The following is a 15,943-nucleotide window of genomic DNA, read 5'->3' as shown; positions in this document are numbered from 1 at the left end:
CTAGGGTGGCTAAGTTTACGTACACTATATGTATGGCGCGGGCGCGGGAGTCAAGGGACCAGCCTCCGAGTGCATTGACTGGGTACTAGGTACTTGGTCGCAATCGTTGTTCTGCGCCAGAACAGTACTTGGGAGTCCTTCTGCCATTTGGGTCGCTTGTATGTATTTGTGCTGAGGATGAGTGGGGTTATGGGGACGGACGGGTTCTTGGTCTGGTGGGGCGTGGAGGACCACCTTGACGAAAGCTGAGCCGAATTTGGGGTTTATTTAGACCTCAGCTCGCTCGGTCGCTCGTGGATTCTTTCGCGGGGTTCGATTCCTTAATGCCAGCATGAATGCGCACGGTACATCGCCTCGCTTGCTATAATGGAATGTCTGCGTGACGACGTGGATGGACTCGGAACCTTACAAGGCCCAGTAACTTAGCCGTATCAATTCATTCATGAGCGACATAACCATTCTTACCGATACTCCTCGGCCTGCATCTATAGAACAAAACAATAATCACCTGAGCAACGCCATCCGGTCTCTGCCTGCTGTTGTTGACAACGCTATTCACACAAAAGAAAGAAAAATTTTACGCCACGAAAACCCCAAGGAAAGAGTATAGTTTATGGTATGAGCAGATCCATGACACTCATGCCCAGTTTCCTCTGCGGATATTGTCCCTGGTTGGATCCTTCTCTCCGTGCAGGCTGTACAGAGGGTGCTCGCGCATCGTGAGCTGAGCCGACGGAGCCCCGGCAGTCACGGTTCAGCATCAGCAAAGCAGCCGACGCTTCATGGTCGACATCGGCGGGAGATGCGATGGGGTACTGCGGTCCCAACCCCGGCGAGGTGCTGGCCGACGATGCCACCCACGAGCCACGTGCCGAGCGGGTCGTCTCTGGAGAGGGCTGGACTGGTTCCGGGACAGAGAATGCGGCGAAAGAACATCGGAAGTCGGGGACTGAGCCAGGGACCGGCGTGAACGGTTGTGCAGAAAAGATCGGCGAGGTCGCGTTGGAGGTCGAGGCCTCGGTTGGGAGCAGTGCTGGAGAGACGGAATCTGGGGATGAGGGTCCTGACTCGGCCGGCCCGAGAGCTTCGGGGGATGTTGGAGAGGGCGGGGCTGGCGGGATAGTTGGAGACTTTCGTGCTGGAGCACCAGCCGCAGTCTTCAAATCTAAGATGCACTGCTCGAGGTAGTTGACGTAGTCAATGCTTGCCTAATAAGCCCAGGGCCATTAGAAATCACGAATCAGGGGGGTTGTATCGACAAGGGAAGAACGTACCTGCAAGATAGCGAGCTTATGCATATCCTGACCCTGGCAGGCTGGGATCATGTCCTTAAGCGTAGCAAACTCCTCATTCATCTTCGATCTCCGTCGCCGCTCAATTAAACTGTGTGCGGTCTTCCTCGCAATCTTCCGCCCGGCCGCACTCGTGGCGCTGGGCTGCTTCTTCTTAGAATTCGGCGTGTTTCCATTGTTGGCGGTGCCTTTGCTGGCGTTGTCTTTCGTAGAGGCTTTGCTGCTGGCCGGTGCAACTGGTTTGGGCTGGCTTTGAGTCTTGGGCTTCATCTGGATTATCCTGCGGGTGCGCGTCGGCGGCGGTGGCAAATCAAACTCTTCCAGGGGTCTCTTGATTCCAGTCTGACGAGGCGATTTGGCCATACTGCCCATAGGTGGGTTGGGCGAGGCGGGCGAGGCGGGAAAGCACAGGGACGGATCCGGCTTGGAGGCCTTTCTGCTGGCACCCACTATCCTCACAGGACTGATGGCCGCAGGAGGCAGAGCAAAGGTGTCTGCTGCATCCACCGAGGACTGCTCCTTGATGGTGAGCTCCCCGGACATGGCGGGTGTCGGTGGCAGATGAGAACGTGACATGATCAGGATCGGAGGTTAAAGCAACGTTGCCTGTCAACCTGGACACTGCTTGCTAATGATTGTGTTGGCTGAACTAACGGGGATACGAGTGAAACGGGGCCTATGGTGGGCGTATGTTGGACGACTCCCCGCAGCGAGGTTGTACAGTCTGTGTTATCGGTAGCAGAGAATTGAATGTGGTAAGAGGGATGCGGGAACGACAGTAGCAGTGGAGTGGAGTGGAGATTGGAGAGTTGAGTTAAAAGTAGAAAGACTCTTGAACTAAAATCATTACTAGACAAGAGGTAGCATAAAGAAGAGTAGAGGAGAAAGGGAGGGTTATGGTAGAGAAAGGAGGAGAGAGAGTAGTAGTTATTTTCTAGAAAGAGAGGGGACGTAGGAGTATGAGGTGGAGGATTGCAGTGAAGGATTCGGATAATCGTCTTGGAATAAGGTACTTAATTACTTCACTTACAGTAGGCATATCAGTCACTTACCAACTCCGGAGTACAGCGTATAAACTTAAAGAACAGGATGGATGATCGACAGATTTGCCCACCCAGAACTAAAGGTACTTCCTCCCATCCAGGTGTCGCGTGCTTAGGGAAGCCCACGCGGCGGACGAGCCACCGATCATTGGCCGGACAGCGGCGGCGGGAAAGGCACGAGACCGAATTGCCGCCGGGACCAGAAGGCCGAGTCTCTGAGGGTTGCTGGTGCTCGTGCCCCCGTTCCCTCTTCTGAAAGGTTGCCTCAAGACTGCTTCTCAACTCGCCCACATTTCGTTCATCAGTCTCCTTGCTTCATTCGTACAATACTTTCCTGCCCTAAAATTTGAACTCCAGAGAGTCTCTGACTAAGCCAGCCCCCTCTTCCACTCCCAAGAGTCTATCCACGCTAGAGTACTTATCTACCTTCGCTAGTCGCGAGAGTAATTAAGTACTGTACCTAGCACTAAGCTAGAAACATGAGTACGATACCTATGCAATAGGCATGTGCCGTAGTTTGAGCCTGGGTCCACCTAACGCTGTCAATTGCGCACAAAATGAGGGGACACAGCAGCTTATCTAGCTCGATAGCCCACGCTGATGCTCACGCAATGCTAATTGGTGTCATGAAGTGACCCCAAGAACGTGCTCCCTTATCGGCACAAGATACCTCAATTCCGTCAGAGGCTATCCAAGCACGGGGTCTATGGAGGACCATGGCGCGGAGAATGGCTGAGGCCTTCAACGTGTTACAATCCACACAGGAAGCATAGTGAACAGACGGGTGTAGTATCACGCATGTCACTCACCAGTAGCAACCCACCTCTCCATCATACCCCATCACCACCCGCAAAGCCCGTGCTCAAAACCCTCATCTTCTCCGGATTCATCCGTACTGCATAGGGGAAACGCACCGCACACGCGGTGCAGGAAGGGAAAGGCTCCGACTTTCCGAGCTCAGTCCCGTCCAGACCGGGCATCCAAGCACGTGCACTTTCTACTCCCACCCAGTGGTTGCACAAGCCTGGGCGGGTTGGGCATGTGCCAATCCATAGGTGATACTAAGTACACCACAGAGAAAGTACCTATCAGTAAGCTACAGTCTGGTGCTAGTTTGTCTGAAGCCTACTAGTAAGTAGTTTATGACTTCTCAACAGTCACCCTACATTGGTCATTTGCTCTCACTTGGGTCTGCCAGTAGGCCAATGCGTCAACATGACGGTCCTGGATCTCCCTCTGGACAAAGTACTTCACGAGATGAATGCCATAGCGGGGGTCTCGTTACGAAACCCTCCTCCGGCGGAGATTGGGAGGGGCTTTTAGTCAATCCTCTCGGCTGAATTCTTGATGAAATCCGAAGCTAAATCTTGTTCGGGTCGGACCAGAAATGAGGGGCGAGGAGAGACCAGATTGTACTCTCAGTCAAAGGTCCTAACTCGGTGGGTGGGCGCTAGCTTTTGCCGGGTGGGCATTCACTAACATCTACTCGGGTCGTCCTCCTCGTGCCATTGACACAGACACACCTCAGGTTGTTCGATTAGTTGACCTCTACCGATGCAATTCTATCACTACATATTGTCTATATACTGGCATATTAGATGACTGGAGAGCAGGGCTCAGTATCATGGCTTGTTGTCCTTTAAGCAGCATTCAAGTGGCCTTGCGACAAAATCGCCTCAGCTGAAGATCCTCTCGAGAAGAATCCCCCCAAAGGTGTTCTCCACTGGGGATTGATCCATTCTCAACACCCGGTTTCCTGCTCTTGCGCTCAACCAAAGTCCATGGTCGTTGGAGCTCTCCTCTTCACTATCGATCCGGTGGCGGTTGCGGCGATCCACAACGCACAGGCCCCGTGTCCACTGACCGGTAGTTTCGATGCGAATGTCCTCGGGTGATGTTGCGGACGGCTTCCAGCCCTTGTCGTCTGCGGTTAGTGCATACCACACACACACGGGATCGTGGAGACTGAGATCGGCCTTATCGCCCTCGTGGCCGGGGTGCAGTCTCTCCAGGGTCTGGAAGGTGTGGGCCATGAACGCTGAAACCCATTCGGCAAGTGGTGAGCCAGCTTCGAGGAGAGGCGTGATGGCCTTCCGGAACTGACCGCGGGTCATGCCGTGCCGGAGAGTGATGTCAAGGGGGAAAGTACGGAGGGTAAGTTGTTTGCTTAGGGTAGCCGGGTAGGTTGGTAGACTCGTGCCTGGGGGCATGGTGCTTCGGGGAGATGGAGAGGTAAGAGCATAGACACGGGCTGCGGCAAACGCATCGGCATAGGCGTTGAATTCGGCGGCCGGAGTGACCTAATAAGTGCTTGTCAGATTACGGCGGGCATGTTCCTAGTTTCTGGAATGGCGCAGAAACATACATTTCCAGGCTGGTTCACCGCCCCTCCCATGATCACAACTTCTTTGGCCCGAAGGAAAGTCTCGGGGTCATTTGCCGACGCGATGGCAAGGTTCGTGAGGGGGCCAACAGCCACGATGGTGACGGTGTCGGGGTCATTCTCGCGCAAGACACGGAGGATCTCTTCATGTGCGGGACGCTTTGAAGGGATGTATGACCGCTTGGCGGAGTCACTAGCTGGGACTGGGTTGATAGTGTTGGAGTCGGTGGATGGATCAAATAGATGCTCCCAGGTTTCCTGGGGAGACAAGTGCGGGTGCTGCAGGTTCCTTGTCAGCGGAGGGGGGGAGAGTTAAGAGACACGTGCGCTACTCACGCTGGCATGGATTCCTCCCAGGCCATCCGTTCCATCTAAGACTGTGGTCAGCGTTGTTTGAATCCCGTGCCTAGGCTTGGTCACGTACGGAAGTAATCTGCCAGCATCTTCTGGTCTTCCAAGGGATCTTCAGCTCCCACCGCAACAACAGGGGGACATGCGCGCAGGGCACCGTATCCTTCCGGCAGACCTTTTTCCCGACGCCATTGCATTTCCCGCTCAAGGATGTGGAACATGGAGACGACATTTTTCAAGCAACTTGGGGAGTCAGTCGGCGCACTTAATGGTTTCGAGCCTGATATTTACCTTCTCACTTCAATGTTACCGAACGTAAGCGAGATGAGAAGCACTTCGACCTCCTCCGGCTTTGCAGATAGTGCGAGGAGAAGAGCAAGGATATCATCGATTCCCTATAGTATCAGACCAGACTAGTCAGAGACCGGAAACGCGCAAGAGCAGTAGCTGCGACGTGGGGCGAGAGGGTATTATATCGTACAGGGTCGGTGTCAAGGATGATCTTTCTAGGCGCCATATCTTGAGGTTTACTTCGCGTGATGTTTCTACAGCTTCCAAAGACCGACTTTGATCTGTCAACCTTGTGAAGAGGATGATGTTGAGGGGACAAACTTGAGATGATGCAGAGGATGGAGGGGAAGGTGGGATGGTTCTTGGCTAATCCCGAGTCTTATCACCCGTGCTCCACTATCGCGCTTGTCGATAAAGACCCCGTCATACGGCTTAGTCAACTCTTTAAGAACCGGAGCTCTCTTGAGTGCATTGAAGTAACGTTATGTATTGTGCTAATACTCCGTGGGCTTAGCTAGTGCCATCATGAGACTCTAATGATGAGCATACCTTAATGACGCTCTTTGGAATGGTTTCTAGCAGTCTCAAAGCACAAGCAGGCCACTCATAGGAAGGACAGGTATAATGCATAGCTCGATGAAATAAGGCATCATGCAGATCTGATATGTCCAATCCGCAATGGAACTGAGATGAGGAATAGAGAAGAACGAATGGCTACTACCAGCTCATGGTGGTAATTTTGACCGAATACCGTCTCGGGTTGTCCACGCCGACGGAGCTTCCGCCCGCGGTCTGGACAATTCTGAGACGTGGCCTGTTCGGAAGGCGGAATGGGCTGGTATTACCCCTGTATTTTGCTGCTGCTGATTGGTAAGATACCAGGACTAACTAGCAGACCCCAGGGTACTTCTTTTCTTCTTTTTTTCTGTCGCTGAGGTCGAGGGTTAAGTGATTAGACACTTAGGGGCAAAGGCCCCCTGACTATAGTATGACACGCCCGTTGACAGAGTTGCAACCTGACATTGCAGCTGAGGGAGAGCCCACACCAATGTTTGCGCAGGGAGAAGACATTCCCCCGCGCCATTGTCAAACTTCGTCCTCCACACCAGGGGACGCAGTGCGACCATTTGGCCTATCGATGTCACGGACACTGGTCCGGCGACAGGGAAGCAAGAGGTCTGATTCGTGTTGTTTTCCCAATCCTTAATTTCCAAGTTGTCCAACCCCAGGAATCAATAATTGCTATTACTCCTCCCCTGTTGGTTCGTTACCACCAGATACAGACTGGGTGAAAGAAAGTAGATGAAAACATGGGGTAATCCTTCCATCGATGCGCCACAGGCATGTCAGCCCGTGTGGTGTTGACTGCAACTGGGTTTATAAGACATCTCTCCCCGAGTCTCCAGTAACTGATTGCTTGTACTCGGAATCTCCTGAATCACGGTCCAGACGATGATCAGGCGCGAGACACTTTCGCAATCTAAACTACTTGATCATCAACGCTTTCACAGTGGAGTCTCTCGCTCAGCGCGCGCCAGGACCGCTGTTTGATACCGATACGAGGTCAGTTACCTGTGTAGTTCATCCATCTCGGTGCTTTGGTAATTTATTCCTCATCACTGCCGAGTCAACGACACACCCCTTCATCTCTCCAGACCGTGTCCTCTTTTACTCCTCCTTCTCCCAGCACCCGTTCTCTCTCCCCCAAACTCTTTCGCTGCCAACCCTCCCCTACCATTCTTCCCCTGCACCCCCAGTCAGCAACCATTGTCGCCCACCCTTCAGTCTTCGGCTGACGGGTGCTTCAATGGTCGTTCGGTGATCTATCCCGTTTCCTCTTTGCCTCACCTTCTTCTGCGTCGTTCGCGACCTCCCTCACCATCCTCTTGCGAAGCGCCGTCCGTCACCTTCACCACTCTTGGTTTCAGCGCCCTGCGAGAAGATTGTCATCTCATCATCGGTCTTCAATTCCGCAGTCTGATACCCCTGCTGTCTGGTAGCATTGATCACACGTGGTGCTACTCACTCGCCGTGGAGATCTGGCCTTTCAGCGCAACTGCGTCGACGCTCTTCCTTGCCATCCGTTTACCGTTCGCCTCACGGGGTCATTGCATTCTGACGTATAAGGATTGAATCGACAGCACGCGATTGCCCAATTGACTTCCTACTTGTCTGGTCCTCGCCACCAGATCTATTTAACCGTTTCTTTTCCCAACGACCACGCCACGCTTACGGAGAATTTGACGACTTTCAGCTCAGTCATCTATATCTTGGGTTGAAACTGTTCTTTTTTTCTCTGAATTCACGACAATTTTTACGTCCGTAAAGAAACAAGCCGAACTGACTGTGGGTATTGGCCTTCTCATCTCGCTCTTGTATCCACGCAAAACTAACATTTCCTTCGACCATAGCTTTGACGATGATGAATCCTTATATCAGCTGGGCTCTCCTGCTTGTAGTCGCAGGAGGCCTCGGGTGGTACTACAATGGCCCTACCCCCAAGGTCAAGACTCCGATCAAGACTATTGCAGAGAAAGTCGAAAATGCACCGATTGTGAAGAAACAGAAGCGGAAGTCAAAGAAGCCTTCGGAAGCTTCCCCCGCACCCAGCAAGCCTGTTGAAGAGAAGCGTGCAGCCCAGACTACCGGCTCGCAAGCTGATGAGCAGGACGAGGAGATCGACCGTAAGGAATTGGCCAAGCGCTATAACGCTGTGAAGAATGGCATTCCAGCTCAACCCAGTGCTCCCAGCAACAAGTCTGCGAAGAAGAAGAAGAGCAAGGGCGCCCTTCCGCAGCTTGAGAACGGCGAACGTTCTGCTTCTCGTGTTTCCACCCGCACCTCGTCCACCACTGGTGCTGATGCCGACGATGACCTATCCCCCGCTGGTTCCCCCATTGTCAACGCCACTGTTCCTTCCGCTGGTTACATTTCTGACATGCTCGAGGCTCCAGCTCCTGGCGCATCTGTTCTCCGTGTCACTGGTACCGCGCCGGCTGAGGCTCAGAAGAAGCAGAAGGCTCAGTCTTTCAAGCAGGTCGAAACGAAGAAGCAACGCCAACAGCGCCTGAAGAATGAAGCTCGCAAGGAGCAGGTGAAGGAAGCTGAGGAGCAGAGACGCAAGTTGCTCGAGAAGCAACTCCACACGGCCCGCGAAGCTGAGCGTCGTGAGGCGGCCAAGTTGACCCCTACCGCTCCCCAGACCAACGCTTGGCAGACCACCGCTGCCCCCAGTGCCACCAACGGTGCCTCCCAGCCTGCCGTGGCCCCTAAGGTTGAGCTGTTGGATACCTTCGAGCCTGTTGGCTCCGCCACCAAGCCTGCCAAGGAATGGGATCAAGGTCTTCCTTCCGAGGAGGAGCAGATGCGCCTCCTGGGTGCGGAGAACGGTCAGGACCAATGGACCACTGTCTCCAGCAAAAAGCCCAAGAAGAAGGGTGGAAAGACGGATGAGAGCGAAGTCAGTGCTTCTGAGAGCCAGCCTACGCCTGCTGCTCCTTCTCCTGCTCCTGTTGAACCTAAGGTGAAAGTGACTCCCACTTATCTCCCTGATATCCTTCGCTCCAACCAGAAGGGACACCCTCTTGATTCCGACTGGGCTGCCTAAGCAGCTTTTCTTTTGGCGCAGAAGATGCATTGGCAGTCTCGTGCAAGATGCCCTTCGGACACGAGGCTGATATCTTACTATTCCGTGGGCTGTATTTATACTCATGGCTTTGGCGTTTGGGACTTTTTCTTATCCATTGAACCCCTTTCGTGTGTATCTGGCTGCTTGCTCTGTCTCCAGCCACCAATATGGCAGTGATGAGGGAGACACCTCAATTGGCCGAATGTTCAGAAAATCCCTCCGTTCTCCTTCAAAAGCCATGTATTTTTTTTCCCTCTTCTCCTGTTATGCTCGGTTCTACCCTTTGATGTACTCTTTTTCTTTACCCTTTCTGTCTATCTATCTCCTAAGAATACCTTGTATTTCCATTGATAATTGGTCGGAATGAGACGATCTGTTGTGCTTCTGTGTTTGAGGCCATTCTCTGGTCAGTTTGGATGGCGCATTGCCATCTTTGATGCATGTTTGATTCCTTAATCTCAGGTCATGGTAGAAGTTGACGAGAGGGCCACTTTGATAAGTCAAGGTCCCCATTATCCATAATGAACGGAGGCTGTGGCGGGAACGACCAGCTGGCCTGTGGAAATGTTTGAATGAAACATTTTTTAGGGTCTGGGAAGGGGCTTTATTTTAGTTTAAACACTCGAACCCTGGCGATCGGTTTGGCCCTGTTCCTTGGCAAGATGTGTTAGGTCCGAATATTCTACAGCTGCAACCTTCTTTTTGGCTTTTTTTGTCTTGAATTTTGTCAGTAACAGGATACTTCTCCCACGGAGATCATGGTGGAGGTGGGGAAGACATCGACCTATTTTTGTCTGGAAGATGTTTCGCGACTCGGATCTCAGACGACGGATCATCCGCAGCAGGACCTAAAGATTGGTGGTCCCTGTTTTTGGTGTGTGTGGGGGGAGTGTTCGGTTCCAGAGAGGGACTTAGTTCTCCTGATCCAATGGAGGTTTAATTCAAGGCCTCAAGGCCAGGCAGGCAGAGCAGGATGAATGAGCGAGAAGTTCTTTATCCTCTGTTTCTTCTTCTCGAGAATAAATCATAATGGTGGTGTTTACAGAGAGTCCTCTGTAGAATGCAGGGGAGGGATGAAGAATTGATGTGATCCATCCATGGCGTCACCGCCCGCGACTCCGACGGCTCCATTAGCCCTGAATAGGAATAGCGCGGAGTTCCGGTCATCGTGGCCTTAATTTGTTACAACTTGCTTCAGTACCAGTATTTCGACTACAAACCTCAATACAGACCACTTTACTCCCAAACTATTCATTCGTTCCTCCAATTATTCTTAATTGCTATTCGATCTATTCGATCCATCATCTTCTGCTTCCGTTTCTTCTTGTTCTTTTTCTTCTCTTCTTCTTCTTCTCCTCCTCCTCCTCTTTCGCTTCTTTATTTCTCCTTCTTTCTTTTCCCTCTATTTCCAACTACTTCCTCTATCTCTATTCTTCCCGCCCAGTGCGCCTGGAGCTCTTCCCGAATCCCTTTCCCCGGGTTCCTTTGTTTGTTTCCACTCCCCCCCCCCCCCCCCCCCCAAAACATAACCTACCGAGGGGTCCAACTTCACTTCGTCTCTCTCACTCCTTCTCCTCTGCTCATCAACCCACATCCTTCCTTCATACCGTATATACGTCGTCATGGCGCAGATTCGTGGCACTGCCGGGTACAATCTCGGCCACCAGAATCCCTTTGGCGGTCCGGGTCGAGCGGAAGCGACCAGCGACCCCAGTCCCTTGGACGCCATCCGCGAGCAGACCAGCAAGATTGAGGATTGGCTCGACACCATGGCCGATCCAGTCAAGCCGTATGTGATTCCTAGTAATTCTACCTGCATCAATGCTTCGATCTCTCGCTGTGGCAGCGAAAGGAGCCTACGATCAGCCCGCGCATCTAGCAGAAGACCTATCTCCCACTGACACCGTGGCTTTTTGCTGTCCAGTTATCTCCCAGCCATTGGTCGATTTTTGATCGTGGTCACCTTCCTCGAGGACAGTCTCCGCATGATCACGCAATGGAACGATCAACTCCTGTACCTGCGTGACTACCGGAAAAGTAAGCTCGCACCTTGACTCCGTCGCTGTCTTGCTGGCGCCCCCACGGCACACCCGACGGGGGCCTGTGAAACCCAGAACGTTACTAACTTGTGTTCCTCCGCGCCAGTACCATGGGGAATCACGCATACTTTCCTCCTCGTCAACATGATCGCCATGTCCGTTTGTTCCGTTCTGGTCATTGCCCGCAAGCACACCGAGTTTGCGGTCGCCGGTTTGCTGGGGGTGGTTGTCACCCAGGGTCTCGGGTACGGATTGATTTTCGACCTCAACTTCTTCCTTCGCAACTTGAGCGTGATCGGTGGCTTGCTGATGGTGCTGTCCGACTCGTGGGTGCGCAAGAAGTTCGTTCCTGCTGGCCTGCCCCAGCTCGATGAGAAGGACCGCAAGATGTACGTGCAGTTCGCTGGTCGCGTGCTCCTGATCTTCCTCTTCATCGGTTTCGTCTTCTCTGGCCAGTGGAGCATGTGGCGCGTGCTGGTCAGTTTGTTCGGCTTCGTTGCATGTGTGATGGTCATCGTTGGCTTCAAGGCCAAGTGGAGCGCGATTATCCTGGTTGTGCTACTGAGCGTCTTCAACGTGCTGGTCAACAACTTCTGGACTGTATGTTCTCTGATTGCCCCAGTGGTATCCCTCACTAACATGATGGCCAGCTCCACCCCCACCACCCTCACAAGGACTTCGCCAAGTACGACTTCTTCCAGATCCTGTCTATTGTGTAAGAATTCCTTCCCTTGTCTTGCGGTCCCACCGTGATTGCATCCCGAGTACAAGCTAATCCCATTTTCACTGGACAGTGGCGGACTCTTGCTTCTGGTCAACATGGGCCCCGGTCAGCTGAGCATGGATGAGAAGAAGAAGGTCTATTAAACGACGGACAACGAATCCCCGACGACGTCGATGCTTGGCTGCCGTTCGAATACGACCATGTGTATGTGTCTGTGTGTGTGTGTGTGCTTGTATGACGCGAGGGCTCTCCCAGGTCTTGGAGACCGCCCTTAGCTATACGAATTACTTTTTCTCTCTCTCCCAATAGCTTCTTCCTCGGTTGTTCTTGGAAAAGAAACTCCTTGTCTCTATCTTACTCCACCCTTGAATACCCCTACTACCATCACCAGTCAAGGGACGGACTATCTTCAGAATCATCAAACAAAACAGAAAAAGAGAACTCAGTTCAGTGTGCACTATTTCGATCTCGCTTTCTGTATTGGAATGTCTACACATTCATCGTCGAACACTACTCTTTCCGCCTTCCGTCTACCTGGCAGTTTGCATCAGCGCATAGTCGGCACCATCATGATATTCCTATCCCGGAAGGGTTGCGTAGGATGATCCTGAGAGCGGAAGGATGGTCGATCAGTAGATAAGCATACTAAGCACTAGGGGGTTAGATACTCGAAGGAAATACTCCTATGTACTAGTAGGTATGGTCGCGCCATACCAGACTAGGCGTAGTCACCGCCGGGCACACTATATCTATACAACCTACACCCCCATACAACCCCCGACAATTCCTAACAAAACCATGTCCTCAATCCCAGAGCGCCTTCCCCTCTCTCAGCATGTCAAGCAGCAAGTTAACTGTAGCCGGGCACAAGTGACTTCTGGAAGTCCCGCCTCTTTGTGGATAGCGGGGTGCAGTAACTACAAAGGGTATCTTCCAACAAGTACCTACTTACCGTTACTATCAGGGCCTGGATTGAATCGCAGGCCATGAGAATGAGGCTTCAAGTTGAGTATAGAGCTTTCATTCATTTCTTTCACAAAGCGGTGTGTATATATATAAATATAAATATATCGCTCTGCCTACTTCATATTACCTATCTATCTCATGTTTCAAAGCCCTCCCTGTTTTATGAATACTATTATCAACTTGATTACTGACGATACCTGGTTTATATTCCTCAGTATAATAACTAAGAGCCAGACACCAAAGTTCGAGATAAGGTATGTATTAGGGTGGATTAGTGTACATGTACAAGAAGGCGGAATCGGAATCGAACTTGAAATTGAGGGTGGGGGGGAAAAACAGGAAAATCATAAGACAAAGAAAAGGAAGGTAGGCACTGGGTAGACGATGGAGCCAGACACAAGAACAAAAAGAAAGTACGAGGTTCGGGGTCGCGAGCAATAGAGAGAGACCAAAGGTTGGAGAACAGAAAAAAATAAGAAATAAAAAGAGAGGTCCAAAGAAAAAAGCAAGTATAGGGGAATGCCACCAAATAGGACAGGGAAAACAAAAGAAGAATTGTAAGAGAGAAAAAAAAAGGGGCATGAAACAGTACAGTACTCTGTGCAAGAAGCCTCATATGATGCAGGAATTGTAGGCTTGGGTTTGTGTTCGCAATAGGCAAGGATGAAAACATGGGTTTCTTCATCTATGTACTCGTACCCATGAAGTATGTATGTATGTGTGTGTGTGTGTGTATGTATGTGTTCTAATGTCTACTGGCCCAGCCATCCAGACAGTAACACACTCTGTAGCTTGTTCAACGCGGGGTGGGTGCAGGGTCGCTGATGATGCATCACAAACAAAAGACACGTGCTATGGGAATTAGAGGATGAATCAGAGGTAACGCAAAAGATCGGGACGCTTTTTCGCTGCTGCCAACGCCAAGAAACATGACAAAAAGAATTTAGAACCAACAGCGAAAAGGGGTATTATGCTACCCAAGGGGAATAAAAAAATCGAGCATCACGAAAACAGGCTTCCATAAGAAAACAAAGATGGATAAAAAGTTCGGTAGGAAAGGATAGGTTTGAGGACTAGAACCCAAAGTCGGCTTTCATCAGAGATGGTATTCAGATGTCCATACTCCAACGCCAGGGTCGCAAGCGTTCAAGCTGACCTAGTGCGATATCGTCAGGCGAGTCATTGATTTCCAAATGTAGCATTTGCACCTTGTTGTTGGGCTCCTGGTGCTGCTGGTGGAAGGTGGCTATGGTCTTGGAGATCGTTGGGAAGTGTTTACCGCTATCTTGAGTGCCTTTGGAACCGGGCCGTGAGGTCGGCGTCTGCGGTGATTGCAAGGACACCCGCGGGGATTCGGCCTCAGAATCGGCATCGGACGAAAGCGAGGAGCACGACTCAAAGCGAGAGTGCAGTGAGGGTGTGATAACCAAATGAGACTGATCACGTCCGTACCGAGGCGACTCGTCGTCGCCATCCTCCTCCAGTCCGTCGGCTCTCGGATCGTACCATCCATCTGGGGCCATTACTGAAGTTCTGACTCGAGCAGCACTCCTTTCGATCGAATTTGTTTGTATCGAGGGCTGCGCTTGTACTGGTGCTTCGGGTTGCTTTTGTTCTGTCTTCACATCAGACAACTTTGTGTTCTGAGACGTGGAGTCGCCGATGCGTTCCTTGCCAGCCATAACCCTGGCACTGGGTGGAGGCTGCAGCATCCACCGGGTCTCCGCCCGGCTCTTGGGCCCACTGACAATCGGGGGATGTAGATCGTTCACCGGAGGCACGCGAGCGATATAATATTTGCTATTAGATCCCTCATCCGTCCGACCACCACCAGACAAGCCCACCGAGGAGCCCTTAACTTCCACATCCTGGCCCCATAACGGCTCGTCTTCCCGTTGGTACCGCATGCGACTCCAACGTTCGCCCAGCGGGTGTTTTAGCTTGTCCTTTCTGGACGTTGCACTTCCCAAATCATGCTGTGAATCCGCGGAGAGCCCATCTGTGTTCCATGATTCCTTTCGGCGGTGATTTCGGCCACCTCTGCGGGCAGGCGGACCGGGCCCCAGAGCGATTTCCTCCGCCCATGCTGGATTCGTGCTAAAAGGTGTAGGTTGTGCAAAAGGTTTCGGTTGATCTGTGACAATGGTATCGGTTCTCTCTTGTTCGCGCTTCGACTTGGCGGCTTCTTTCATTCGATTCCGACGGTATGAGGATTCGGCGCAGGGGGTGCAGGTGGCATAGTAGAAAACGGCCGACTGGGCGCCCCGATACAACCACATTCTGGACTGAAATCAAGTAGCGGGCGACCAAGGCTGGGTAGTAAAAAGCGTGATCGAAGCAAGCGGGAGGGAGAAGAAATAGATTCGTAAGGAGGGTGAGGTGTCGAGGTGACGGAGAGACTGTGCTGTCAATCACAGAACGAGGCTGTGGGCGGGAATTATGCTGCAACCTAGCACTCAAGTAGACCAATTGGAGGGCGGGTAAAGACAAGTCGAACCCGAGAAGTGCTGGCACGGTCGCAAGAACATGAAGGGCGCCTGGATCGATCGAGCAGATGGAGAGAAGAGCGAAGAATCGCAGCGGCGGACCGGAATAGGCAAAGGTGGCGGTCGCCCAGCGACCGAGGAAGGGAAATGGAAGTGGATACGGGAACTTATCGATTTTAAGGGGAGGAGGGTGGACGGGTGGTTGGGAATCCGACCGGCTAGGAGGATGTCGACAAGGAATGATAGATGAAGAAAGGAGTCAAGTAGTTTCGAAATCAGTAGTAAGTGGGGGAAAGGGGAGGGAGGAGGAGGAGGAGGAGGAGAAGAGGTAGAAGAGGTAGAAGTAGTTTGAGTAAAGGTAAAGAAGAGGAGAAGAGAAGAGGAGAAGAACAGAAAGAAGGACAGGCAGGCGGGCGGGCGGCGGAGGCGAGGATGGAACAGGACTAGAGTTCCCGTCAGGGGAAATTGGAAACGAAACACTCCGGTGTTGGGCCGCACCTTGGCGAGAGACGGCGGGGCGAAAAAGAGAAATTGATGTGAAAGAAGAGAAGAAAAAGATGTAAATGAATGACTGGACGAATGAATGACGAGAATAAGGAAAGAGGAAAGAGAGGAGGAGACGACAGTAGTAGTCAGTTCTTCTGAATAGAGTTATCTAACTATATAAGTTATACTTAAGAAGGTTACTTGCATCGACTGGACCTGGTCATTTCTTGCCAGGGGGAAAACTGAATATCTTC

The 15,943-nt window shown here is 51.9% G+C and overlaps 6 protein-coding genes across 6 annotated transcripts; 2 read left to right on the top strand and 4 right to left on the bottom strand.

The window, feature by feature from the left end:
• Positions 1-300: 300 nt before the first annotated feature.
• Positions 301-2,124, bottom strand: BP01DRAFT_81120 (basic helix-loop-helix domain-containing protein). The gene is made up of 2 exons (XM_025580132.1): positions 1,275-2,124; positions 301-1,208 (listed from the first exon to the last, which is right to left on the bottom strand). The coding sequence occupies exons 1-2, from the start codon at positions 1,866-1,868 to the stop codon at positions 612-614; spliced, it is 1,191 nt and encodes a 396-aa protein (XP_025430352.1). The 5' UTR covers positions 1,869-2,124; the 3' UTR covers positions 301-611.
• Positions 2,125-4,011: 1,887 nt separating this feature from the next.
• BP01DRAFT_374673 (putative nucleoside hydrolase) lies at positions 4,012-5,586 on the bottom strand (the record flags this gene model as incomplete). The annotated part of the gene is made up of 6 exons (XM_025576847.1): positions 4,012-4,635; positions 4,701-4,997; positions 5,055-5,089; positions 5,143-5,312; positions 5,361-5,464; positions 5,551-5,586. The coding sequence occupies 6 exons, from the start codon at positions 5,584-5,586 to the stop codon at positions 4,012-4,014; spliced, it is 1,266 nt and encodes a 421-aa protein (XP_025430351.1).
• Positions 5,587-7,779: 2,193 nt separating this feature from the next.
• On the top strand, positions 7,780-8,967 carry BP01DRAFT_374672 (uncharacterized protein; the record flags this gene model as incomplete). Its single annotated transcript, XM_025576846.1, has 1 exon — positions 7,780-8,967. The coding sequence occupies one exon, from the start codon at positions 7,780-7,782 to the stop codon at positions 8,965-8,967; it is 1,188 nt and encodes a 395-aa protein (XP_025430350.1).
• A 1,521-nt stretch (positions 8,968-10,488) lies between these two features.
• Positions 10,489-12,208, top strand: BP01DRAFT_357679 (protein ERV29). Its single transcript, XM_025575255.1, has 5 exons — positions 10,489-10,777; positions 10,913-11,025; positions 11,134-11,627; positions 11,678-11,742; positions 11,822-12,208. The coding sequence occupies exons 1-5, from the start codon at positions 10,611-10,613 to the stop codon at positions 11,892-11,894; spliced, it is 912 nt and encodes a 303-aa protein (XP_025430349.1). The 5' UTR covers positions 10,489-10,610; the 3' UTR covers positions 11,895-12,208.
• A 632-nt stretch (positions 12,209-12,840) lies between these two features.
• Positions 12,841-13,614, bottom strand: BP01DRAFT_81084 (uncharacterized protein). The gene has a single exon (XM_025580131.1). The coding sequence runs from the start codon at positions 13,400-13,402 to the stop codon at positions 12,989-12,991; it is 414 nt and encodes a 137-aa protein (XP_025430348.1). The 5' UTR covers positions 13,403-13,614; the 3' UTR covers positions 12,841-12,988.
• BP01DRAFT_81065 (uncharacterized protein) lies at positions 13,615-15,120 on the bottom strand. Its single transcript, XM_025580130.1, has one exon. It carries the CDS (start codon positions 14,994-14,996, stop codon positions 13,827-13,829), a length of 1,170 nt encoding a protein of 389 aa, XP_025430347.1. The 5' UTR covers positions 14,997-15,120; the 3' UTR covers positions 13,615-13,826.
• Between the last annotated feature and the right edge of the window lie 823 nt (positions 15,121-15,943).

Source organism: Aspergillus saccharolyticus (assembly GCF_003184585.1).
Source record: "Aspergillus saccharolyticus JOP 1030-1 unplaced genomic scaffold BP01scaffold_20, whole genome shotgun sequence".
NCBI classification, from domain to species: domain Eukaryota; kingdom Fungi; phylum Ascomycota; class Eurotiomycetes; order Eurotiales; family Aspergillaceae; genus Aspergillus; species Aspergillus saccharolyticus.
This window is presented reverse-complemented; position numbering and strand designations above follow the sequence as displayed.